At 43.7% G+C, this 27,636-nt stretch overlaps 2 protein-coding genes across 2 annotated transcripts; one reads left to right on the top strand and one right to left on the bottom strand.

The window, feature by feature from the left end:
• The first annotated feature begins 5 nt into the window (after nt 1–5).
• rad54l2 (RAD54 like 2) lies at nt 6–21,500 on the top strand. The gene is given in 24 exon segments (XM_048254437.1): nt 6–96; nt 2,350–2,575; nt 2,752–3,067; nt 3,770–3,900; nt 4,907–5,065; nt 5,525–5,766; nt 6,036–6,118; nt 6,120–6,216; nt 6,572–6,705; nt 7,454–7,650; nt 8,068–8,410; nt 10,190–10,367; nt 10,820–11,044; nt 11,390–11,508; nt 11,833–11,951; nt 13,438–13,537; nt 13,736–13,941; nt 14,128–14,303; nt 14,610–14,806; nt 15,434–15,618; nt 15,918–16,007; nt 17,740–17,832; nt 19,011–19,861; nt 19,864–21,500. Coding segments are annotated over 23 exon segments (4,473 nt in total). The 5' UTR covers nt 6–96; nt 2,350–2,406; the 3' UTR covers nt 19,927–21,500.
• Nucleotides 21,501–22,734: 1,234 nt separating this feature from the next.
• On the bottom strand, nt 22,735–25,091 carry LOC125301746 (transmembrane reductase CYB561D2). Its single transcript, XM_048254463.1, has 3 exons — nt 24,156–25,091; nt 23,674–23,711; nt 22,735–23,513 (listed from the first exon to the last, which is right to left on the bottom strand). The coding sequence occupies exons 1-3, from the start codon at nt 24,280–24,282 to the stop codon at nt 23,010–23,012; spliced, it is 669 nt and encodes a 222-aa protein (XP_048110420.1). The 5' UTR covers nt 24,283–25,091; the 3' UTR covers nt 22,735–23,009.
• Nucleotides 25,092–27,636: the final 2,545 nt, after the last annotated feature.

The following is a 27,636-nucleotide window of genomic DNA, read 5'->3' as shown; positions in this document are numbered from 1 at the left end:
GCTCTTGTTTGTACATGGAAGTGTTTTGATTCTAGATTCATATTTATTACAATGACTTCCATGTCCTCGAAATGTGTAAGGACACTGCAGCAGCAGGTATGGCAATAATAATATCAATATTCTTCTGATCGATCATTGCTTCTTGTATTTCCTTATTATGGATAATGGAATGAAAAGCATACATTAAAGTTATACACTCCCTTTTATGATATTGTCATTAGAGGCGGTTTCTGAGTGGATGCTAGGAGAGATGTTATTGAAATAGGTTGATTTGAAATATACTATATTTAAGCTTCTCAGTATGTCTGAAAATAGAACAGAATGATAGATGGATGAACATATGTAACTTGTAGGCCACTGCATTAGATATTCCATGTCCTGCTATCAGAGACATTTCTGCTGCTTTGTAGGCTGCCATGTGTTCCACTTAAATTGTTCCCATTCTGTTTCCCTCGTTCTCCGGAACCCTAAAGTTGTGTGTGACATGTGTGCAGGGGACATTTCTCCCTGATGCCCCTCGAGAAGAAAAAAAAAAAACTGAAGGAAATTAGTGCTTATTTAAAAATTGACTAATGATCAAGATATAATAAGCTTACTCTTCAAAGGGAGTGCAAAAGGTAGGGGTTTTGCATATCATGTTCTAAGTTTAACCAGGTAACGCTACAGCAAATATAATATAGCTACCTAGGCTAATATAACTGGTTTTCGGGGAGCCATCATTCTCCCAACTATGGACAATAGACGGCAGCTAGTTAACAAGGTAGCTATGCTACATAGCCAGTCAGTTAGCAGGACTCTAGAGCTGCATCGATACATCGTACGCAGCTTGCAAACAGCTTACGTCGACTGGCTGATGATTTTTGGCAGAACGTTTCCCTTTATTATTACATAGTGTTTATTTCCTACGGATAGTCCTGCTTTTCGTCTGCTAACACGACGCTAGTGAGTGATGACATTAGCGATATGCACAATGTAACGTTAAGCTAACGTGTGTTATGTAAAAGACTGAGTCTTTTAATTCCGGATGCAACGTTAACATTAATTTTACGTTCAGCTGTTATGTTAACGTGACACCACTGGCCCATTATATATTGCATCCAATTAAAATAAATGAAAAAGGTTACTGATTTTTTTGTTTACCGAAAAGATAATGTATTTCTTTGCCTCGTCCAAGCAGTAACGTTAAGTTAGCCTATCACCTGAGGTCTAATTCATTTGCGCTAACTGGTGATTAACGTTCCATAAAGCCAGTTATGAAACAGCTTTACATTACTGTAAACGTGTTCACGATCATTAGCTTATATTTCCCAATTGTCCCTACTCTTTTATATCACTGTAAATATTCTAGTCAATAATGCATCAGACAGATGACAAATGTAATCATAATAGTCGAACGGTTTAGTTTGTTAAATAAGCATTATGGATGGAAAATCAGGCAGTTTCATATTTCTTCAGTTGGGTTACCAATTTAATGTAATATACTTTAGATACTTAGCTGCATCCATGATCTCGAGAAAATACTTGAATGCCAAGAATAGGACGCAGGTGACATGTATACTAACTCTGATAAACCACTTTCTCTCTACATCTACTGTCCCTCTGCTTCTCTGTTTTGTGAAATACCTCATATTTCATGAGGTGAGGCATATGTATATTTCATGAGTTGTTGTGCATGAATTAGTAAATATTTAATGATGGACATTCTTTTATTATAAACTCCCATCCACCATTCCTTCTGTGTACAACAGCAATCACTATTTGGTTAGAACTTTAGGAACGAAGTGGTGTAGACTGCACTTTAGATGCACTAAATATATGCATGAGTCTACCTTTAGCAAGGGGCCCTAGTTGTTTGGACCACTATCCTAGATGTCAGGCAGAAACCCTGTCCCTGTCAGCAAAAACAGAAAACTATAAAACTCTGAGAAATTCAGAAAGATGAATCTGTTGGATGAAAACAATACATTTGGTCTCTATATAAAATCCCTATAACAATTTTTTGTCTTTGTTAAATCTGGTCTGGTCCTCATATCCTAACTGAGATGAAGGAGTAAGAGGAGATCCCTTATTCTGCCTGCACGGCTACTTTTTAGTATCATACCTAGCAATGTAGTGAAAGTGATAGCAGGATTGACACATAGGGACTCTTGGAGCACTGGTGATAGAGATGCCGATTCTATGAGTAGTTAAATAAGTAAACCCACCCAGACCCTCTCCTACTGTCCCTTTGGAGAAGATGAGTTACTTTGCTACTCATGAAGAACACATCCTCCTCACCGGGTTACATTGACTTTTGTATGCTGGTCCAGTGGTGGGTCCAGTTTTGTCTGACTGACCTGTTCTCTGCAGTGCAGGTTAACCATGGGACGATGCACAGGTAATGCTCTGTGAGCTCCGCGGAACGCCATGTCTGAAGAGGCAATCTCAGGCAGCGACCTGGAGCCTGGCCTCAACAGCGAAGAGGAAGATATGGAGGAAGAAGAAGAGGATGAGGATGAAGAGGGGGAGGAGGAAGAGGATATGAATAATGATGAGGAAGATGAGAATGATGGGGACGATGAGGAAGATTCAGCTGGTAAGTGGAGAGTGACATGCAGAACATAAATAAGACAAGACAGACAGACTTCGTTGGACAAATGTCGTTGTCTAAAAGTCTGTTATAAGTCTGTTGTAATGCTTTTCTTAATAAGCAGTCACCAGTTCTCTCCCTGACTTGCCCACTGTGTCTGTGTGTGCTCATCTCTTCTGTAGAGCGGCCTGGCAGTGCCAAAGTTGAAGATGACCACGCTGGGCAGAGGGACGCCCTGGACACCCCTCCACCTACCTCACCCTACAGGGGCTCCCCCTCCAGCGCTCCCGGTCAGTCCCCGTCTCGGCCATCTTCCAGGGCGGCGTCCCAGCCCTCGTCACAGTCCACGTCGCGGCCCTCCTCTCGCCAGGCGTCCCGCCCGCCCTCGGCCTCGAGCTCCCAGGCCCCCTCCAGCCCAGAGAGCCGCTCAGGCACCCCGGTGCCCGGTAGCACCAAGAAGAGAGCTTCCAAGCCTGTGCACATGAGACGCAACATCAGGTAACACACACCACGCGTTTAAAACATGATGCGTTTACCTGGTGGTTAGTGAGGGGAAAAGTTGAACAAGGTATTTTGACCTAGTCATGGACAAATTACTGTACTTTCTAACTTCAAGCCATGGAATCATTGATTACAATAATCTTTTTTTTTGCCAAGATTACTGAATGTTTTATGAATTTTACATTCTCTTATACTGTAAGCAATTCTATGTGATTCCTAACCCGTAGCACTTTGTGTCACATTCAGTGAATATCTTCTCATGATTGCTAGCTATACATTCCACTGTAAAAATAAGCGTCAGGGTTATTCACCATTATCACCCGGAGAGAAGAAATACTCTTTTATGATTGGCTGGTGGGGTGGCTATTTTTTCTGAATAACGGGACACCTATGAAGTAGATCTGGTAATCCGCTGCGCGTTGGGGAGTTCTTTGGCTTTCGCCCTCGTCCATTAATTCCATATAACAGGACACCTCGGCGGCCGTTATCCCTTACGTATATCCCTCTCGTGTTTCCCAGGTCCGGCATCATTATGTTTCTCCTTAGCGTTCATCATTGATGGCACACAGTGGCATATCATAACAACAGTGGAAGCACAGTACACCACTAATTTAATTGCTTCTCCTCTTCACTGCGTATCAGAAATCAATAGTGAGTTTGAATACTTCACACCCTTCCTCCCTGTGTCTGTGCTGCCAGGAAGCTGCTGAAGGAGCACCAGCTGGAGGCTGTGACGCAGGCCGCTCAGCAGGAGGAGCTAGAGAGGCGGCGGCGCCTGGAGCAGCAGAGGAAGGACTTCCCCATGGCGGCAGCGCCCTCCGAGCCCCCCAGTGAGCCTCACCTCAACACACACGGCCATGTAGCCTCCACCTCAACACACAGTCACATAGTGAGCCTCTCCTCCACCTAAACGGAGTCATACAGTCATACAGTCAACCTCCCTTCCACCCTCACCAGCACCTAAACACATACATGTAGTTACAGACCCTCCACCTAAACACATAGTCACAGACCCTCCACCTAAACACATAGTTACAGACCCTCCACCTAAACGCATAGTCACAGACCCACGCTCTCCCACTCTACCCTCCCCAAAGCGGCGCAGTGTCTTGTTTATGGCGTTCATGACTCATTCATTCTCAGGTCCTCTTTTGAAACAACGGTCTAAGAACCACCAACTGACTTTCACCACAAATGTAGCAAGCATAAGCCTGTTCTCTAACTTACTGACTTTCACTGGATTGATTAGGATAAAGCACAGGGTTAGGCAAGCATTGCATTGAGATTTAAAGTTGACATTGTTTGCTTTATGGTGAGGCTTAAAGTCTTGTGCATGTGGCTGTTAGGCCAGAGTGATGTAGAAAGCCAGACCTGTGTGTAATTGGCATTAGTCCATATGCTCACCGAAGTGGTAGAGTTTCCTTTGTTAATATTAAGTGCTATACTCCTCTCTTATTATGTTTTTGTCATACACTAAATAGATGTGAAGTCTATGTCCACATCTGAAGACACAAATGAAAACATTTTGAATGTGTATTCATATTCAGGACAAGAAAAAATCTATATTTGATAACATCTTTAAATCCACTCTACATGTGAAACAGGTTAGAATTGCACCAGGCCAGCCTTGTTGTTTTTTGACCCGCCTGAAAAGAGGAGGTGTTATGGTTTAGATAGAGATGGTTTAGATAAAGGCGAACTGTGTCATGCTTTGGAACAGGCACAAACACAGACACGTCACCTTAGCGCAGACTCCACCATCACATCCTTGGTTTCGTTACTCTCCCATGAGCCTCTTGGGTAACCTCGTTTTTCCTGTCCTTCTGCCCCCTCCAGATGACAGTGTGTCTCAGAACAGTGAAGCCCCAAGACCAGCGTCTGCCGCCCGAGGGGAGGTCATCTGTCTGGACAGCAGTGGAGATGAGGGCGAAGTGCCACCTCCGGCACCATCTCTGCCTCCGCCTCTCCCCATCCTCCTCCCCAAGCCTAGAGATGGTGAGATGAGGGCATCTTTATGACGCATACACGTTAATTCACCTTAAAGTATGCCTCCTTTCAAAGTCATACTCTTAACAGGCAAGGAGCCCAGAGTCACAGATGTTCATATATATATAGTCATGCACAGTTCATTTGTGAAATGAAAAAGGCTAAGTGTCTGATAAGTTCTATTAAAGTCATGGCATGTATATATCCTCATTGTACGTGTTACAATTTTGCAAGCTTGTAAAAATGCTGTTGCAAGGAATCTGTGTGGCAGTGCGAGAATGCAGCTGTGGATGTCTGGTCAGTTACGAAACAAGAACCTTTTGGAAACATTTGGTGAAAGCTATTTTTTGACAGCACTTGAGGTTCCTCCACTAACGGATACCTCATGGCTTAAAAGGCACAGGAACGTCACAATCTATTTCTCCTTTTCCCTCCGAACCCTCTGGGATATATGTGGTGTCTCCGCAGACGTGATTGAGTTGAGCTCAGGCGACGATGATGCCCTGCAGATCAGCAGTGACTCGGATGACGAGGACAAGGATGACCGCTCGGGGACCCCAGGCGCGGACGAGAGCAGCGGTGCCCACGTGAACGACGCACACAACCAGCCCGACCCCCAGGGCCGCGTGCTGGTCAACATGAACCACCCGCCCGAGGAGGCGGACCTTTACCTGGCACCTCAGCTGGCGCGCGCTGTCAAACCCCACCAGGTATCCCACAACACACACACACACACACACACACACACACACACACACACACAGAGTAAGGCAGCTGTGGAACTCAGTGTTTTGCCTTCAGTGTTTTCTGTCAAACAAACACTGTGGGTTTTTGTTTGGTGCTATCCTTTTTCATCTTGCTGACTTTTTTTTCTTTCTCTTTTAATTATTTACTCCCTTTAATCATTCTCTCTCTCTCTCTCTCCTTATATCCTGCTCTCCTCTCCTCTCCTCACCTCACCTCACCTCTCCACTCCCAGATTGGTGGGATCCGGTTTCTGTATGATAACCTGGTGGAGTCTCTGGAGCGCTACAAGGGCAGCAGTGGCTTCGGCTGCATCCTGGCATAGCATGGGCCTGGGCAAGACCCTGCAGGTCATCTCCTTCATCGACATCCTGCTGCGCCACACCGGAGCCCACACTGTGCTCGCCATCGTGCCTGTGAGTCAGCACACCCGTGTGTGTGTGGGTGAATGTGTTGCAGTGTGTTTTAATAGCCGTTTTAATGTAGTAATTGTGGTGAGTCATTTGGAATGTAATGGCATAGCATGGCAGGAATTCAAACGCTAGTCAGTTCCCCTAATAACAAAATTTGACTGGGCCACCTCAGCAGTCTGTCTTGTTTACTTCATTTCTTAATTTCTGTCTGACATTTTCTCTTCTCCTTCCTCTCACTGGCATCCTCTCTCCTCCTGATCACTCTGCATGTCTGTCTATTCTTTCTTTACATCTCTCTTTCTTAATCCTTTTCTCCCTTGTGCGCTCTCTCTCTTCCTCCTCCACCTCTTCACTGCAGGTGAACACACTACAGAACTGGATGGCAGAGTTTAACCTCTGGCTTCCGACTCCAGAGAGCCTGACCCCTGACAACGACGAAAGCTACATCGCCCCGCGCCCCTTCCGAGTACACATCCTCAATGACGAGCACAAGTATGCATCATCAAGCACACACACCGTGTGAATACATTCCTGTTGTCCTTAATTACCTCCTTAATCACAACAAATAAAGAGAACCCCTGACTTGACACATTAAATGTAAGATTAAGGGGTTTCTCCCTCACATCTGGCATTTTAAGGTAAAATGAATGGCCTCTTACTATACATTCAGGAAAAAAGTTTTCAGGGGTAATTTAATGTAAATTTGAGTATATCATATAGCAACCATCCATTTAGAACTAGTAATGGCAATTTGTCCTGCAAGTTTAGAAATGAGTTGATAAGTGGCGAAAAGTTTGTTCTACAAACAAGACCGTTTTAGTGATTCAAATGTTTAGATTATAACAGCAAATGAACACAGCAATGGACTCCATGGCGTTCAGTTCACAGAAAACAATGCATGTAGGAGGTGGCGCGTCGGGTCCGTACCACCTCGAACGTGCATTACTTCCTGTGAACAGAATGCCGTGTCGTCCATTATCCCTTACATATTTGAATTTATTTACAAAAAACAGGATGCATAAACATAACAAACCAACCAAGTCTAGCTACTTGGAGTAGAATTAATTTACCTGAAAACAAAGTGTAACGCTTTCAACCGCAGAGTTAGTTGCAATATTCCTCTGTTGATTTCTTTTACTTACTTGATCACCAAATGCATGTAAAGCATGTTCAATTTAAATGAACAAAAACTATTTTTTATATTTTTGATGACTAATTGTATTCGCTCTTGTTCTCTAAGAACCACCGCTGCTCGGGCAAAGGTGGTGGAGGAATGGAGTCGTGACGGAGGTGTGTTGCTCATGGGCTACGAGATGTACCGCCTGCTGTCCCTCAAGAAGAGCTTTGTGACGGGACGCAAGAGGAAGTCCAAGAAGCCCACTGGGCCCGTCATCATTGACCTGGACGAAGAGGACCGGCAGCAGGAGCTGCTCAAAAGTAAGCACTTACTGAGGGACCAGTTCAAAGCGCTGTTCAAATATATACGGCGATTTGTTTTCCTCTCATCGCTTGTTGCCTTGACAGTTCAAATTATTGTAAATTTTTGCACAACGTTTTTGTTGCACAACGTTTTGCGTCACCAGTAGTTATTTGGCTTGTAATCGCTGAATTACATTAACATTGAATGGTTTCTTTTAGCTAGTCAATTTTTCGTTTATAATATTGATCATGAATATCTGACTAGTATGAGTACTAAGACTAAGAATAAGATCCCAAGGTACTCTAATGTAAATATTTTGATTGTATGTCTTTGTTTATTCCACTATAATCATGGAACGTACTGTACTACTCTTGCAGTTACTTAGTCTTTAGACAGGGTTTATGTTATCTTAACTCTTACGTCTGGCGCTGCAGGCATTGAGAAGGCCCTGTCCCGGCCGGGGCCTGACGTGGTGATCTGCGATGAGGGCCACCGCATCAAGAACTGCCACGCCAGCACATCGCAGGCGCTGAAGAACATCCGTTCACGGCGGCGCGTGGTTCTGACAGGCTACCCGCTGCAGAACAACCTGACCGAGTACTGGTGCATGGTGGACTTTGTCCGGCCCGACTTCCTGGGCACGCGGCAGGAGTTCAGCAACATGTTTGAGCGGCCTATTCTGAACGGGCAGTGCATGGACAGCACGCCACAGGACGTCCGGCTCATGCGCTACCGCAGCCATGTGCTCCACAGCCTGTTGGAGGGCTTTGTGCAAAGGTGGGTGCTTGGCCTGGCTTGGCTTTTGTGATTATTGTCATTTCTGGAACTGATGGTTTGCCATCACTCGCATCTATCTAGTCATACTATTTTAAAGGAACCGTATGTAGTCCGGCCAGGATATTGTCATTTAAAAAGTGAAGTTGCAGCCCTCAACTGATGTTGATGTTGTGTTTTGTCATGTCATTCTGTGTTTTGGCCTGTTGCGCCACCCTCCACCTATCTACTAATCACAAAGTCAGTAGTGTTTCGGCATCCGGGTTGGCAACCTCGAGTCAGGGGGGAGGGGGAGGGGATACACCTCTCTACAGTAATTTGAAAGTGATTGCAGTACCAGTTTTGGCCACAATCTTACATATGGTTCCTTTAAATATGTTAATATTATATTTTGTATAATGGTATGACATTTCGTTATTATTGGTGGAAGCTCCAAATAGGCCCGTTGGGCTTTCTGCCTCTCTCTACAGTGCAACGCATTGCTTACTTTTAATCTTACTCGTCTAATGTATTCTACATTTGTGCAAATTTAATAAAACCTAAAACCTTCCACTTCGCCATTTTAATGACAGGGATAAGACACATTTTGGTTTTGGAGTTGACAAAAGCACCACTCACCAGTTCTATTTTTGGTTTTGAATAAACATGGATGGCTGCTTAGAGCTCCATCCTCACAGGGCATCAGAACTGAAACAGTACCCGTGTAACAAATTCCCCTCAGCTGCCTTTGACATGAATTGCAATACTAGAAAGATTACACATGAATAATCATGTCCATATACAAATCCGGAACACTAATGCCCACAGGCACATTCAAATCTGCATTCAAACTCCAACTCTCACTCAGCTACCAATGATACAAATATTTTTTTCTCCTGCTTTGTTCCCCAGCATCAAGTCAAGTATCTCAGCATATTCCCCTTTCTTGTCATTCAAAATCAACTAGTTCAGTGGTTCCCAAACTTTTAACAGGCATGTACTCCCTGAGACACCACCAAATGTTAACAAGTTTTTTTTTTAATTGTTTTATTAATATTTATTTTTATCAATTTTGTCGAGAATAGTGAATAGGATCATAAGGATCATAAACATATGATATAAATCTCATCAATAGTCAACATATGATAGGCCTACAAATGTGCTGAATAAAATTATTTTTATCCTCTGAGAGTCTCTGTCTCCCCATCTCCATCACTGTCCATGTTAATGGTTTGGCTAGCATCAGACCTCTCGTCAAGAGTTAGGATATCTATGATAGTGTCTTGACCTGAAAAGCTTGTCCCGACAGCAGGTGACTCCTTTGAAGTTGTCGTTCTGGGTATGGCCTGAACCCGTTTCAGCCATTTATCCATTGATTGAAATAATTTTTTTGTCAAATAGACGCAACTGGGATGATTTCTGACAGGATTTTCTTTCCATTTGCACACGATAAATAATATATATCTGTCGTCATGTCGTTATTATGACGCAGAGCTGTAATCAGCGCTGCAGCAGGCTGCAAAGATCATCATAAAAGCTCTACTTTTACCCTCTCTGTCTCCACTCTCGAATATTTTGTTAATGTGGAGAAAATACGTTTTTAATGTGCAGTGCAAATGCGGAAGTTAAGTTACCAACGTGGGATAGAGAAAACATTTGAAAAGGTATATGACTTAGATCTTTTTTCGCGTACCCCTGAAATCAGTCCACGTACCCCAGTTTGACAACCGATTTTATTTGCCCATACCAAATATCCGTTATGCTGACCTTTGACCTATGTCTTTGTGTGTGTTTGCGGTCCAGGCGAGGCCATGATGTGCTGAGGACCCAGCTGCCAGATAAAGAGGAGCATGTGATCCTGGTGCGCCTGGGCCCCCTGCAGAGGGCGCTCTACACGGAGTTCATGAGGCGCTTCAGGGACGCGGGCAACAGCGGCTGGCTGGGCCTCAACCCCCTAAAGGCCTTTTGCGTCTGCTGCAAGGTGAGCCCGGACTTAGGAATGTTACGGAAACTTCTGGTTCTTTTTTTTTTTGTCCACGGAATGCTTGTTAGGCATATGGGAAATTCTGTTTTTTTCTTTTGGTCCACCGAATGCCAGTTATGGTTACATGATTTAGCAGACGCTTTTATCCAAAGCGACTTACAAATAAAACAATACAATAGTTAAAATTGTAAAAACGCAGTTAGGCATTTTGCCGAAACTTCTGGTCCTTTGTTTTGGTCCACGGAATGCCAGTTAGGCAATATGAAGTTCGCTGTATGAACTTGAGTAGTTGGACATTACTTTCAAAGTGTCCCACCAGAATGTTCCACATTTTCAAACTCAGTTTCCTTTTGCAGCAGTCATGCATTTTTTATGATTTCCCAAAGTGCCCCTGAGCTCCTTTGCTGCAGTTTTACCAACCTGGTCGTACTGCTGTTCTCTATCCGTAGATATGGAACCATCCAGATGTTTTGTATGAAGCTCTACAGAAGGAGAGCCTTGCTAATGAGCAGGACCTGGACTTGGATGACCTCACTTCCCCTGGTAACGCCCGCTGTGCTGCCCCTGGCATAAAGGGCAAGTCCGGTGACTCTGCCCAAGGCAAAGGGAACTTGCCCGTACTGGGTGTGAACCCTATACAGGAGAGGGCGAATCAGGTCGTCACCTATGAATGGGTAAGGCCCCCCCCCTCACTTGGACCGGTTGAGAAGGTGTTAAAGCTGACTGGGGGTCAGGTTAGCATTCACAGTTGTCAGAACATTCCAATTGCTCAACCAGTTCCAGAGTGTTCAGGAATATTATTATTGCCATTTGCTGTGCATTAAGCTCAAACAATGCCAATAAGTGCAGAAAATGCAACATTCAAATGCAGTGTTTCATACATGACAATGTTTTGTTATGCTATTGACATGGGTAATGTATATGAAAGACTTTACAAAGGTATACTGACTTACAACTACATGAAGACCTCATGAGAAAACATCACAGGTCACTAATCTTTTGTCTTTCGTACCTTGTAGGCAAAGGACATCATGACGCATTACCAGCCAGGTATTCTAGAAAACTCTGCAAAGATGGTGCTGCTCTTCCATTTGATTGACGAGTGTGTAAGCAGAGGAGACAAGATTCTGGTCTTCAGGTGAGACCATGGTTTCTGTGTAGTTTATGGGTTTGCTACTGTGTGACTTGACTAGACGAGATACTTTTGACTGTCATATAGCACTCACACACAAACAGTAGGCATGAACAAGGAGTGAGTGCAGTAGACTTTTTGATCCAATCCAAACTCATCTGGAGGTGCCAAATGTGCTGTTGGCTACAGCAAAATATTACATCACAAAGTAAAATTTATATGTCTAGGTTTAGGGCTTGTGTAACTTTCTTGTAAATGTACTGTGATGATTAATATTGTGTACAGCGGCCATATTTAATGTTTGGTATTGTGTTTGCATGTGGGCACCAGTCAGAGCTTGTCTACACTCACTGTCATTGAGGACTTCCTGTCTAAGAGACTGATGCCAGCGTCCAGAATTAGGCCTGACAGTTCCACTCAGAACTGGATCCGCAATGTCAACTATTACCGTAAGTTTTCCCAGACCGGACTGCAAGGCAAATGACACTAATTATGATTCTCTGTTGGTTGCAATGCGATACGTTTTAGAGTATTTGGTAAGATGTGATAATGTTGCTCCCTACAGAAGAGTTATATTTATTCTGTCCTGAGGTTATGGTTGTATTAATTTCAAATATACACAGGAGAGGTGATGAGATCAGGGGGATTTGGCTACAGTGCAAAAGTGTGCTTGCTCAAGGGCAGTTCACCAAAAGCAACAGGCAGTGGAAGATCCAAGGATTCCAACAGTACCTCATTTTTGAAAAACAGACATACGGAACAAAAGATCCGTGCATTAACGCAAGATCCAAAATGCTAAAACGCATGTTTGCTAAATGCAGTGACACCAATCAACAGCAGAGCCTTAACATTACCATTATGACATACAACAACAACAACAACAAACCAAATGAGCAAACACAATATCACGAACAAAACAGCCTTAATGCGCAAAAGTAGGCTTTGCTACCCGTTGATGAAGGTTCTAAAGCCCTATTCGGATGGGATTAGTTTTATGTGGGGACGTGGGGTAAAGTAATTATCATCAGGGGTTTTAGTCCCGTCCGAATGCGCCATGTCAGTAGAAATTACGGCGACTTTTACCTTCTGTTAAAACGGTCCGGAAATAATACCTCGGTTAATATTAATCCTGTGCGTATACAACCCTCTGTAAAAATGTATGTAGATGTTCCACCATATCCTGTTTAAACATAGTTCTACGCGTTATTTTTTTTAGCATGGAGGAGCTTGAAGAAACACTTGGTAATAAATAATGCAAGGCAGGGTGATTACTTTGCCTAGTAAGGTAAAGTGTAGGCTACCAATGTAATCGACAAGGTGAATTTGTGATATATTTTTAGCTGTAGCCTATAGAATACCCAAATCTCACCACAAGCATTTTATTGTAGCCTAGAGTTGTCCTTGATATTGAGCATATGACAAATAGACTTTAACTTGACATTGAACTAATGAGTAAACATTACTCAGGCCATGATGCATGTATGAATGCGATATCAGGAAGCAACGTAGATGACTGCAGTGTAAAAGTAGAGTTACCCCTCCCACTTCTGGTAGAATACAGAAATGTCTCAATCCCGTTCGAATTGGTCATTTATAACTACAGAGGTCCTGTGGTAAGATTACTTTACCCCACGTCTCCACGTAAAACTAATCCCCTCTGAATAGGGCTAAAGCAACGCTAGTAATCCAGTTGCCCAAAGAAAGAACCAAAGCAAGAGCAAACAACATCTACATCATCTACCATCTAGTAATGGGGTGGTGGTAGTGTAATGGCTGGGTAAGGAGCTGGGTTCTTATTTTCTGTTAGGACTGGATGTGTGTGTGTGTGTGTGTGTGTGTAAGCATGCTCTCTCTTATTTTCTGTTAGGACTGGATGGAAGTGTGTGTGTGTGTGTGTAATGTAAATGTGGTAAGCATGCTCTCTTTTTCTGTTAGGATTGGATGGAAGCACCTCCACTTCAGAGAGGGAGAGACTCATCAACCAGTTCAATGACCCAACAAACGACATGGCTTGGGTTTTCCTCCTCTCCACTAGGTAGTGTGCAGTGCACAGCACACACACACACACACACACACACACACACACACACACACACACACACACACACACACACACACACACTTATAAGTGAACACATCAGCATTTTATTGCAATGTTAGTAAACCATGGTCAACGCAGTGTACTGTAACATGGGCCCCATATGGTGTGTGTGTGTGTGTGTGTGACGTGTAGAGCGGGCTGTCTGGGAGTGAACCTAATTGGGGCGAACCGCGTGGTGGTCTTCGACGCTTCCTGGAACCCCTGCCACGACGCACAGGCTGTGTGCCGAGTGTATCGCTACGGGCAACACAAGCCTTGCCATATCTACCGTCTGGTGTGCGACTTCACCCTGGAAAAGAAGATATATGACCGACAGGTCTCCAAACAGGGCATGTCTGGTGAGCAACGAGCAGCGTGTAGCATCTGTGATGTGGTGTGCTGTGGTGGTGTGTGTTTCTTTCCATGTGTGAGTTCATGTCTGGCATATCAAAAATTCTCATCACTGGACTATGTCTGTTATTTTGTGTGTGTGTGTGTGTGTGTGTGTGCCTGAATTTATCGGTGTGTGCCTGTGCGTGCCACAGACCGTGTAGTGGACGACCTGAACCCCGTGCTCAACTTCACCCGGCGCGAGGTGGAGTCTCTGCTCCATTTTGTGGAGGAGGAGCCTGACTCCACCCAGAGCATTCTTCAGCAGGAAGAAGACATGGAGATGGTCATCAGAGACACTTGTCTGCGCTTCCCACAGTACATCACCAAGGTACACACACATACGCAAAGGCACAGGCACAACTACTTAAAGCACTCATACAGACTCTCAGGTGGGATCCGCCAGGTGCGCAACTGAATGCGGAGCGTTAAATATTTTCAAATGTACTCTAACTCTAACGTCTGGTGTAGCCAGTTCAGTTGATTACAGTGGAAGCTAATTGTTGCAGCATACGCTCCGTGAACGGAACGCTTCGGTTAGGTGGCTGGTGTAGCCTGCCTGTCAGAAAGGAGTCCAAATCCACTGGCATCCATCTTTGCCTCTGACCTCTGACCCCGTGTTCCTGTCGTCCCCTAGCCCCCCTTCCAGCATGAGTCCCTGCTGATGGACCGGAAGGACATGAAGCTGACCAAGGCGGAGAAGCGCGCGGCCAAGAAGAGTTACGAGGACGAGAAGCGTGCGTCCGTGGCCTACTCGCGGCCCTCCTACGCACACTACTACCCCACCAGCGGCCAGACCCTCAGCAACATCCCAGCCTTCAGTCAACACAACTGGTGCACACTCTCTCAAACATATATATATATATATATATATATATATATATATATATATATATATATATATATATATATATATACACACACACACACACACACACACACACACACACACACACACTGAACACAACTGGTGCACAGAACTATACCACTCACTCTCTCTCACACACACACACACACACACACACACACACAAGTACACATCCACTTTATCAGGAAAAAAAACACACAGTTTCATAAATATCCTCCAAGCTATAAACACATGCACATACAGTGTATGCATTTGTGTAAAGTGTTCCTGCAAGCATGAAAAACATCCAACACATACTGTATACGCAACTGCAGTCTCCACAAACTGTCGTGTGACCCTATACTTCCCCTTCAACAGCCTCTCTCTCTTCCACTATCTCATGGTGACACCCCTTGGCTTTACTTTCCTCTGCACCATCATCCTGTGGTTGTTTCTAATGTATTAAAGATATTATGTTTTGCTACGCTAAGGAAACCTATTGCTGTAGCTTGATTTGTTTTTCCTTATTTGTAAGAATTTGGATAAAAGTGTCAGCTAAATTATTAAATGTAAATTTATCATAATCATGACCTTTGACCTCCTCGTTTCTTCAGGCGCCCCACGATTCACTCGGATGAGAAGCCAGTGGCGAGTGTGCGGCCAGTTCAGTCCACACCGATACCCATGATGCCTCGGCAGGTCTCGCTCGGAATTCCCGGCTCCAGCTCAGGGGTCAACTTCCCTGTCAACTACCTGCAGAAGGCCGGCGTGTACGTACAGCGAATCATCACGACCACCGGTAAGAACAACCGTCACTAGGCAACCAAATTAGTCATGGTGAGCGCTACACATCCTTCTGTGTATCTGAAGCATACAACAGACTTACAATACGTGATCATTTTTGAACACGCTTTGAGTGCCATCTGAATCTCTGTTTATCCTGTGTAATTTGAACACGCTTTGAGTGTCATCTTAATCTCTGTTTATTGTGTAATTTGAAATGGACATTAACAACACGTAGACATGGTGATTTGTTAGTAAAAGCTTGTAGGTTTTTCCAGATTGGTAATACTATGTGACCTCTGCCTGCATCCATAGACATTGTGATCCCGGGGGCTAACAGCACTACTGACGTGCAGGCCAGAATTGGTGCTGGAGAGAGCATTCACATCATCAAAGGCTCCAAAGGTACAAAGGCACCTCACTTCATACAGCTCCATCCACTACTTTACCAGAACTCACATGCAGACTGGGAAGCACTGAGTTATTACCCTTTATTACACGGCTCTTCATAATGCTGAAGAATGCTCCATTCACTTGAATAGGCCTTCTTAACGTTCGGCGGTCTGCTAATTCTCAATAACAGACCGTTGCTAAGTATAACAGACCGTTGCTAAGTATAACAGACCGCTGTCAAGGAAAATAGGCTTTGTGCTTCTGAATTCACGTCTTTCATATCACTACGCAAGGGTTGGAACTTCATTCAAAAGTGAAAGCAGACGGTTGATCAGCTGTGTTCTAAAGAATGTTTGATTCAAGTTCAGCGTGTGTTGTTGCAAACTATTTGTTTCTCAGCAAAAGCCACGATGAAACGGTAACAAATAGGCTATAGCCTAGGCTATGTAGGCTAAAGAGTCATATCATGGGGAGTTTATTGTGTCGTTTTGGCAAGTAGCTGTGTAAAAAGCGCAATAATGTATAGAACGCCGGTCATTATCGGGAAATAGGTCCCTTCAGGGCAGAACAAGACCGGTTCGCCCTGTCGGGACCTATTTCCTGATAATGACCGGCGTTCTATACATTATCCCTTACTCATTGACTAGACTTAAGTAGACATGGCATTATAGATGATATATAGAATATATGAAGAGTTTGGTTCCAAAACGCTATATCTTTATTTTTTTAATAGAAATTAGCATATGATATACATTTTTTCAGTAGAACTATAATTTTGGTATTGTTACTTGTGTGTGTGTGTGATTTTTTTAATAATACAATATGTACACTGCTCAAAATTAAAGGAGCACTTTGAAAACACATCAGATCTCAATGGGAAAAAACATCATGCTGGATATTTATACTGATATGGACTGGGTAATGTGTTCGGAACGAAAGGATGCCACATCGTTTTTTGGAAATGAAAATGATCAACCGAAATGTTTTGCCTAAATTTCATTGCAGCAACTCAAAATACTACTCAGTAGTTTGTTTGGTCCCCACATGCTCTCAAAATAGTACTAGTACAATGTAGTGAGTGATCTTCTCCCAGATGTGGACATGGCGATCAATGAGCTCCTTGACAGTCTGTGGTACAACCGGGCGGTGTTGGATGGACCAAAACAATGTCCCAGAGGTGTTCTATTGGATTCAAGACAGGGGAGTATGGGGGGGACAGTCAATGGTATCAATTCCCTCATCCTCCAGGACCTGCCTGCACCATATATATATACATATATACATATATATGTACATATACAGTCTACGGCCTGCACACTCTCGCCACATGTGGCACCATATATATATACATATATACATATATATGTACATATACAGTCTATGGCCTGCACACTCTCGCCACATGTGGCCGGCCATTGTTGTGCACCAGGAGGAACCCAGGGCCCACTGCACCATATATATATATATATATATACATATATATGTACATATACAGTCTACGGTCTGCACACTCTCGCCACATGTGGCCGGCCATTGTTGTGCACCAGGAGGAACCCAGGGCCCACTGCACCAGCACACAGTCAGACAATGGGTCTGAAAATGTCATCGCGATACCTAAGAGGTTTTAGGCTGCCGTTGTCTTGACTGGAGCATAGTAACTCATTCCTTCATACCACCTGTGTGCTGGACAGCGGGCTTGTAAAACTGCTCTCAGCTGCAAACTGAGTGGGTCCTCTGCCCTTAGGTACCTACATCAGGACCAGTGATGGTCGCATCTTCGCCATCCGCTCCTCGGGGAAGAGCAGGACTTCAGAGGACGTCTCCAGCACGTCCAGAGGTACAGGGCCGGACGCCTCATGATGACCCATGTTGCATGTCTAATATTTAACATGTGTAGTGACGAGAATTCCTCCCAACATATGTGACCACGCGCCAATGACGTAAATGTGCAGGGAATATGTCACTTCCTTAAGGCAGGAACGACTAATACTTATAATGTATGCACTCTCATCCTCAATATTGATTGAGGCAGTATTAATTCCTACCTAATGTCTCCTCTGACCTGTAGCCTCAATGCTATTTTTCTTTTTCTTTTTTAAGGGGAGTTTTTCACATAGATCTCCGTTTCTTGAGGTCACCAGTCACTCTGGGAGCATAAACATGGGGGCTCATGAACTTTTACAGTAGCGCTGTAGCTGCCTGGTTGCTTTAGCTGTTGGCTGCAGCAACTTGAGCTAGGTAAAACCGATTGTTTTCATTTTTTTTTACGTACCGGCAGTACTCGATGACCTCGAAACGGGAGATCTATGTGAAAAATGTCTGGAATTTCCCTTTAAATCGCTTAGGATCAAAGCGTCTGCTAAATGAGTTCACGTGAATATAAATGGAATGTCTTCACAGCAATGTCAGTATACTATGGAATGCCACAGGCCGTCACAGGCAGGCTAAGAGTGGGAGGGAAGATCCTCTTGGGAGTATGATCCTGGGTCAGTCCTTTACGTTTAAAGGAACATGCCACCGTTTTATGCATAATATCCGATATCACGCAACACATGAGTACCTTGTCTCACTCGCCACAGCACAGACCATCACTGCGCCCAAGTAGCTGTGCTTCGCCCCAATGTAGTCCCAAGTCAACATCTGCCTAGGAAATTGCCTTGTCTTAATCTGCATTGCCATTTGTACTCGTTGTGAATACGCAGGCCACAAGAAGTAAGTTAAGAAGTTAGGGATTTTTTGTTGTTGTTGTTCACTTGGTTCACTTTTACTCACAAGATGCTATTCGGCGATGAGAGATTCCATTCACTATGCTATGCTAAGCTAGCAGAGGCGCTGACGGACTAAGACAACGCATGCACGGAGACAAAAATGCTTTTGCTCACTTATCTAACTCTAGGGGAGACGGTGAATAACCCAATTTCATAAAACGGTGCCGTGTTCCTTTAATGTTCCTAACCTGATTCTTAAAAGTAATTTTGCTGTATAGAATTGACTGATGTGACGCGTGTCCTCCAGCTTCCCAGGGTGCCTCGCTGCGTTCTGTGAGTAATGGCGGAAAGCAGCCCTCCCCGTCTCCCCCAGACAGCCCCGAGATTCTGCGCGAACTCCATCGCTACGAGGAGACTGTCGCCATGGGAGGTGAACTGTCCCCCGCAGACAGGGGGGAGACGTCTGGTGATGTCCGGCAGCAACAGGGACAGCAGCAGCAGCAGCAGCAGCATGGGCAGACAGCAGATGCCTACAGCCGGCCGGACGAAGGAGACTTGCGCGGCAACAAGAGGAAGTGGTTCCAAAGACAGCACGGGGGCAAGCGCTCCCTGGGGGCGTCCGAGTTTCCCAGCTTCCCCATGAGTGGCGGTGGTGGAGCCAGCTCTGTGACCTTCCCCTCCATGGGGCTCAACCCCCAGCTTCTGGGGACGCTAGGTCACATGTCTCACCCGCTGCTGGGGGGCGGCGCGGAGAGCAGGTCCCAGTTCGGAGACGCACTGGGCGACCTGCACTCCATGTTCCCCCCTCTGCCCTCGGCGTCCTCAGGGCCTGACGCCGTGGGCCTGGGCGCCACAGGAAACGGACCTCTGCCCAGTTCCTCGGCCTTGGCCTCCACCTCGTCCTCCTCCTCCTCTTCCTCCTCCGCCCTGCCGTCCACCTCCTTGCCTCCCTTCCTGCTCAACCCCAGCATGGCTAGCATGCTGTCCGGCAGCTTCTCTCTGCCGTACAGCCAGTCGCTCTTCCCCAGCTCCAGCTCGCTCATGCCCACCGCCAGCTCCTCCTCATCCTCCGCCACCCCCGGCTTCCTGTCCCACTACCCCTCGCCCACCTCCACTCTCCTGGGAGCCGCCCTGGCCAGGCAGGACCCCCACACCCTGGCATGGGGGCCGAGAACGGGGGCAGCAGCTCGGACGACGATGTCATTGAAGTAATGGGTCAGTGAATCCAATCCAGTAGAAATAATTGGACACACACACACACACATGCACACATAAAGTATATAAACCCAACTGGGGACCAGCAAGACAAGGAACACTGAAATGCACACAGACTCCTTCATCCAAATGCTGAACAAGGAGGTCAGCAGATACTGGGGGCGGCGGTTTAAGGGTTGAAGAAATTCTACACACTCTAAGGGACCAGTTGTTAACCTACTAAGGTTTTTTTCCACGTAGCCCTTTCTTCCAGCTCCTTCCCGTTCTGGTCTTCGACGGACTTTGAAAAACGCGCTGCCCCCGGTGGTCCACCAAGCCCATATCCGTGTTTCTGAACCCTTATTCTCTGACATGACTTTAGCACCATGAGTCATTGGTGGGTAGGTACTGTAGCATTGCCTGCTGATATGGAGAGTAAGGTATGACATCCATTATGTTTTTATTCATATTTTGGAGTAAGTAAAAAGTGAGTGAGCGGTATAAGACTCATGTGGGATCATGGTCAAGTATGTAAAAATTGACTTGTTTAAAAAATGCTTAATCAAAGAATGTACTTTCATGTTAGCCTTTATTGACATTTCAGTTAGGGATTAATGTCCTGATAACATCTTTTGGTTTAAGCATCAGCCTTAACTGGGACACTGTGTTCTGATTTTGTAGTCTGCAGTTGTGTAGCAGCAAATTCTGTCCCTCTTAAACTTAACTGACATTACCATGAATGTCTAGACTGTTATTATTTCTTTGTACTGCTTGTTTTCAGGTGCTGAAGATATTGTGGGAAATTCTTTTCCAGTCAAGTAATGATGCACTTCATGCAATCGTTAGGAAATTAGCAGCTCCCCAACTTAGCACCCCATCATTAAGAGTCTGCCAGTTAAGTGATTTCTCTTGTTACATCAAGCCCCTCTCATAAGCTGCTTTCCATAAAATATACTCAGTAATTCAATACTTTTCTTATCTACGTATTGATGCTATTCGTTTTTAACACATGACCAGTGACAGCATGTTTTTTGGGTTGTCTCTGGGCACGAAAATACCCAAGTTATTTATTTAAAATTGTGGAAAGTTAATTAATTTGTATTTTTTATTATTTTTGTACGTTATAGTCAGATTTTGTTAAAGATCCCTCTTTGTCTTAACAAGTCCAAGAGATATCAGCAACAAGGAGCTCCATGACCATTCAGAAACCCAACTACACTAGTATGACGGCACAGATGGCTAATACAGTTTGTACGGAATTAGTCCATTCAAAACGGAAATAGATTTGGGTAACTCTGAAAGCATCGTCACGTTTTCTGAGATTTGTGCACTGTGTTTCGAGTGTAGGCAGTAAGCCACATTGTGATGCTGTCCGAGCTGTATAGTGTGACCTTTTACTGGGCACTAGTGTCGTCTGAGTGTGCTCCTCTGTGGAAGCGAGTCTTAAGACCAGCAATCTGTGAGTTGCCTCATTTCGTCATGCCACAGAGGAAGTGTGAGAGAGTGGAAGAGCCCGGGGTGAGTCATGCCTCACTTGTTACTGCAAAGAGGAGACATCCAAAACAATGTTTTAACAGAATAAATCCTACTCTGCTGTATTCAAGTTCAGTTGCCTGTGTCAAATTTGTTAAGTCAGAATACCCGTCCCTAGAAGTGGAAATTGTCAGAGGCGCGACAAAATCATACCATCAAGATATCTGGGCAACAATATGACGGTGTTGTGCTATCTTGTAGACTTCAGACACAATGTCATCAGAGGAAATGCAAGAATCAAAATAAAGATCATAGTATTAAATAAATAAATATCCATTCAATACTCAGCATTGCTGCATCACAAAAAATGACCAGCCACAGAGAAATGTTTCAGGGAAGTGCCTTTCATGTGAATGTAGCTGCTTCAATCAGAATCTTTTGGATGACTGCCATGAGATAAGAGTTTTTCGTCTGTTTAAACATTACTCTCTGTTTGTACTTACAATTAGCTGATGCCATTTATTTTTTAATAGAAAACACTATGAAAAATGAACCCGTTTCATCAAATTGTACAAATAGATAGACACACATCAGTAACTTCAGCCTGAGCAATTTTCAGTACATTAGAAATCAAAATGTCTTAACAATGACACTGTTTCAATTAGACAGCTTTGTATTAAAGGAGAATTCCGGTGTGATATTGACCTAAAGTGTGTTGAAACATGATACCGAGTGTGAACGTATGTTTCATAGCTCACCTCGGCTTGTCCCCTGCACTCAGAAATCTGTTTTGTTAGTTAGCCAATGCTACCAACACAGTGTTTTACTTCATTGGTGCCTCGGGGCATTGACCTAGCCATAGAGAAATAAATCACTGTTTTTACACCATTTACGAAGCTCAAAGTAGCTCCATACTTCATTGGTAGACTTCCGAGGGCCTTGACATTTAAAACGAGACATAGACTAGACATAGAACTACTGTTCGTTCGTACTCGTCGCTCGACTTATCGTGACTAAATTCAAGATGGCGTCGAACGGTAAAATTCCTTAAGGTACTGTCTGTTTAAATCGTCTTGTAAATAAACTACCAGTCCTTTTTTTTTTTAAAGTTCTCTATGTCTCGTTTTAAATGTCAAGGCCCTCGGAAGTCTACCAATGAAGTATGGAGCTACTTTGAGCCTCGTAAATGGTGTAAAACAGTGATTTATTTGCATGGCTAGCCTAATGCCCGAGGCACCACAACGAAACACTGTGTTGGTAGCATTGGCTAACTAGCGCCAGATTTCTGAGTGCAGGGGACAAGCCGAGGTGAGCTATGAGACATACATTCACACTCGTTATCATGTTTCAACACACTTTAGGTCAAAATCACACCGGAATTATCCTTTAAAATGCATATTGAAAATATATTTTTTTTTTTATGATTTTATGCATGTTCAATACAGGATTGCCTCATCTGTGGAATGTAAAGTTGTGGAATGTAAAAAGGAAAAAATTACACAGAAGAAATCTCTCGTCAAAATGAGCAAAAATGACTGAATACCTTAGTTGAAAAAAGCCCTTGCTCTTCTGAAGACCAAACGATATAATTCCCTTTTCAAAAGTAATACTGCAGCTGACCAACAGGTCATCCTTTCAGTCAGGACTTCATCTGTTTCCTGGCCAGATAAGCATTAGTGACCTGGCTCATGATCACCAGTGCACTCAAAGAGGGACAGAGCACTGCCAGGTACCAGGCATGTCCATTCACCGTGCCTGTAAACCATGCTGACCAGAGACCTAAGAGCAGACTGCCACTTCCGAGCAGGTACGTCAGGAGGCCTGTCACCGCATGGTAGCGCTTCAGCTTCGCCAACGACCAGCCCTTGGCCAATTTGATGTAGATCAAAGGTAGGGCGGCAAGGGACTGGAGTCCCACAATCACTATGGTTACAAGGCCCAGGAGTCCATGCCACGACGTGAAGTGGGGTTTGCCATTCAAGTGTTTATTGTAGGAGATGGCACCTAGGCCCAGGCAGGCACAGGTGACACACAGGCATTGCAGTACCCAATGGAGACGGCCTTTGGTCTTATGGGAAAGTTTCCGGACAGGAGAAGAGTGTGGAGAGAAGAGCAGCACGGCTTCAGTCATGAAGAAGGAAAACTGGCAGGAGACAAAAAAGGATGAGTTCAAGTGCTTGGAGGTTCACTTAGGACAGATCACATCACATCAGAGGACAGCAGTTCAGACATGATCAAATATACTGTGTAACATGTCTTTTCAGGTTAGATATAAGTTTAAACCTGTGTCTGGTGTTACTCACCGCCAGTGTCATGAGAAAGGGATGCCAGGAGAACAGACCTAGTGAAAACAGCAGAGAAACACTAAGTGACTTTGACAATTAAAAGTTAAATGCCCTCAACTTTTTTTGTCATAGGGGCAATTCCATGCAAAACTGTCACATCCATAACGCCAACTAAATACCATGGCATTGTGCTGGCGTTATGGATGTGACAGTTTTGCGTGGAATTGCCCATAGCTGTCTATGCCAGACATATATTCCTGTGTAGGCCACGGGTACAGTGTTGAAGTATAAGGGCCACTACATTTCTGTTCTTAGTCCATTAAGGCCTTTGATTTTAAGCCTGTGATGTGTGAATGCATATCAAACCAGAATGCACAAGAGATAATAATTCCGTAAAATTGACCCCTATTGTGGGTGGGACCTTTAACTCTTGACAACTTGCACAACTCATCAAGAGCAGCCTAGGCTAACTCCCCGCCGTGCAGTGCATTGCTACTTACTCGATCCCGGGCTGGACAGCAACGCCACAAACACAGTGAACACCGTGGATACAACATGAGTGAGAGACGCGAATAAAAACCTTGTGACCCCGTAAATCCAAGGCTCCGACTGCACCGACTGTGTCATTGCGCTCGACAGAAATGGGGTTAGATAGCAAAGGCTACTGTAGTTCAACGATTGGGGAAAAGACCGGTAGCCTCATTTGAACTCACGGAACTAGAGACAGCAGTGACGCAGATTATGAACGATTTTTACTTATGATACTGTCGCTATTACTTTAACATAAACTAGTTTCATTATTGTGAGGGAATTACCTGATCCCTATATTTCGTAAAAAGTCAAATTGCTGCGCATCGTCACTTCGTCACAACGCGTTGCGTTTCCGATTCTCCGACGTGACTCCTGATGACGTGGGCTGATGCTGGTGAGTTGGGATTAGGCTACAGGAGCATTGGGCATGTCCTGCGCAATAGACTGGAGAGCGCATCCCAGTGGTTAATAGTGTGTACTGTGTAAAAGAGATCGGGTCTCCAAGGTCCACAAACATTTTTTCGGAGTGACTTATCACTATACCACACAAGGATGCTATCTCATTTTCACTCAGTAAATAACAAGATAATAAACACGTGCGCATGCAAGTCTCAACAATACGCACAATTTCAGAAATTGGGAATTGTAGCCGAATACTACGGAATTGTGGATAAAAAAATAAAAGCAGGGTAACCGAAATTATTCAAAGCCTACCCCTATGTCGTTTTCTTGATACTGTTGAATGGTTAGCCTAAGATTAAGCCTAAAGATTAATGCAGGTGTAGGCCTAATGGTTAGAGAGTGCATGCATGCATGTCATGCAGAAGAACCATGCTTAGCGTCCAGATGGTGTTTTTTCCTGAATTCACTTTGGATACATTTGCATTTGCTATCCCTTAACAAATCTTTTTGGTCTCCATAAATTCTGTTTGATGCCGTGACACAGATAAGAGAGAGAGTATAAGTAGCCTAATATTAGACATTATGTGTAGGGTAAGCCCTACAAGCTTGGAAGTCCTAGTTGTGAGGCACATCTGTAATTCAGGAATGGAGTAGTGAGGCCTTGTGGCAGATAGCTCACATGTAGCCTACAAAGAGGCCAAGAGAATGACTATGAGATCTACCTACATTGATCCTCATAACAACAACAATAATAATAATGGTGTTGCTAGCCTAGTTGTTGTTTATTTCAGTTAATTATTTGTTTCAATTAAGTTTGTAGGCCTAATCTGACCGCAAAATCAACTTCCTTATACAATTATATTAATGGATAAAAAATAATGGAGAGAAAAGAAATGTGACCAAAGCACATCAATATGTCTGTTGGTTCTTTAACACCAGAGCAGCCTGGAGGGATACATCACCAGCCTCTCAGCTGTGCTCAGTGATGTGAATGGAACTGGGTTGAGAGCCAACTCTGGCTGGCAGAGCTGTCAAAAGGCCTGCAGAGGCCTCCCCTGAGTAAAGCCTGCTTTACGCAGAGAGCAGATTACATTTGCTCTGGAATATGGAACTGCAGAACATAGAAGGAGAATGCACTGAATTCTGGCGTTGACCATTCTGACCCCATGTCACCTATTTTTTGGGGCACGAATACATACATACTTTTTGTCTGCTTTTTGTGTGCTTTTATGTCCCTTTTAAAGACCCACCTCTTTTCACTTGCCTTTGGCTAGTGTCTCCCTTTATGCCCCAGTGTTTATTTTTAATTGTTATTTTTTCTGCATTTCTTAATTTATTTTAACCTTTTTGTTTTGTGCCTTCCTGTTTTTATTTATTGCACTTTATTGTGAAGCACTTTGGTGCGGCTAAGCCGTCTGTAAATGCGCTTTATAAATAAAATTGACATTGAAATTGACATTGACATTGTCTGTGATTGCTCATTGGTGGAATGTTTTACCTGGTGTTCGCTGTAGTTTATAGTTTAGTCTGTGATAGTTTTTTTTAGAAAGCATTTAAAGACTCATCTGTTTACTTCTTATATAATTCATTAATTTGATTATTACGATGGTTTGTATTATGTTTATTGTCATTATGGTTATTTACTATTGTTACTGTTAAATTATGTAGTGTTTTGCAAGCATTATTACTTAATGTAAGCTATTTTACATTTTACTTTACTTTAAACTACTTTTTTTATGATAATATATTGTAACCAGTGTGTGTGTGTGTGTGTGTGTGAGACGGTGATGGTGTGTGCCTTTTGGTCAAATGTTATGATGCTTATCTTCTAATCCAAATAATGAATTTAAATGTGTGTGTGTGTGTGTGTGTGTGTGTGTGTGTGTGTGTGCACGGGCAGGATGCTTACGACACTGATGTGTAATCTTGTCAGAAAGTCATGTGACAGGTTTCTTTTTTCACTCCTGTGTTTGCTGAAAGTCAGTGTACTCATAAATAGTCTGATATTGAACCTGTTTTAGTTGCAACTAGACCAGAAGACAGTGTAAGCATATAGATAGACAAATGCCCCAGAGTAAGTAGAATAATTGGGGAATGCATTGACCGTACAAAATCAGACCCTCAAAACCAATTAAAACATTTTTTCCCCAGTAGGAATTCCTCCCTTGTGACCCGAGGCACTCTGCCAAATGGACGATGTTACACAGAGCTACTGTTATCTGTGGCTGTTGTGTTGACTTCCAGGCTAAGTCTTTCCTTTGATTACCATTACATTTAGCAGACACTTCTTGACCAAAAAAAGGCAACATCTGCCAGGAAGGCATGAAGCACAGTGTTAAGAAGGGCGAACAGGTGGTAGGGTGGAGCAATAAATGTTGAGGTTTTGAAAGATGCAGAGATAGGCTACTACACAACTTCAGTATGTGGGGTTTCAATTAGTGCCAAGATGATAGAGTATCTCTTACTTTTGCCTAGAATCTCTATAGTGACATGACCTTATATTTATTCATCAACAATCTTCTTCCCTCTCAGTTTCACTCTAGTCACTATATAACTGCTTATGCAAATCTTCCACTTTCCACTTTAAAATGTTAACAATAGTGAAACTTGAATTTCCCCTGGGGATCAATAAAGTATCTATCTATCTATCTATCTATCTATCTATCTAAAATTAACAAAAGCATAGTCAGTCTACTCAGAATTGTTTACCTGCTGTTGTTATTGTTAACTATCCCAAGAATGTTGATGTTGAGATCTTTGTTGTTGTACATGCTTATGTCCTCCATATGACTTTCTTAAATCTGAACATGTCTACTTAACATGGTCAGACAACATGGGTCCACTTGAGTCACAAGTGATTGCCAGAGGCGGACAGAGTACACAGCTTCATTACTTGAGTAAAAGTACAGATACCCTTTGCTAAATTTTACTCAAGTACAAGTAAAAGTACAACAGTCAGATGTCTACTTAAGTAAAAGTACTGAAGTACTTGAGTATCAAGAGTACAAGAGTAGCCTACATTTTCTAAATATTGCATTACTACTGCCA

This window comes from Alosa alosa, chromosome 10, assembly GCF_017589495.1.
Source record: "Alosa alosa isolate M-15738 ecotype Scorff River chromosome 10, AALO_Geno_1.1, whole genome shotgun sequence".
Lineage (NCBI taxonomy): Eukaryota > Metazoa > Chordata > Actinopteri > Clupeiformes > Clupeidae > Alosa > Alosa alosa.
This window is presented reverse-complemented; position numbering and strand designations above follow the sequence as displayed.

Excerpts from the sequence above, each read along its gene's own strand:
- LOC125301746 (XM_048254463.1), bottom strand. The coding sequence starts at position 24,282 with ATGACACAGTCGGTGCAGTCGGAGCCTTGGATTTACGGGGTCACAAGG. Across the intron at positions 23,712-24,155 it reads GCTGTCCAGCCCGGGATCGA|GTCTGTTCTCCTGGCATCCC; the intron begins GTAAGTAGCAAT and ends TGTTTTCACTAG. Across the intron at positions 23,514-23,673 it reads CCTTTCTCATGACACTGGCG|TTTTCCTTCTTCATGACTGA; the intron begins GTGAGTAACACC and ends GTCTCCTGCCAG.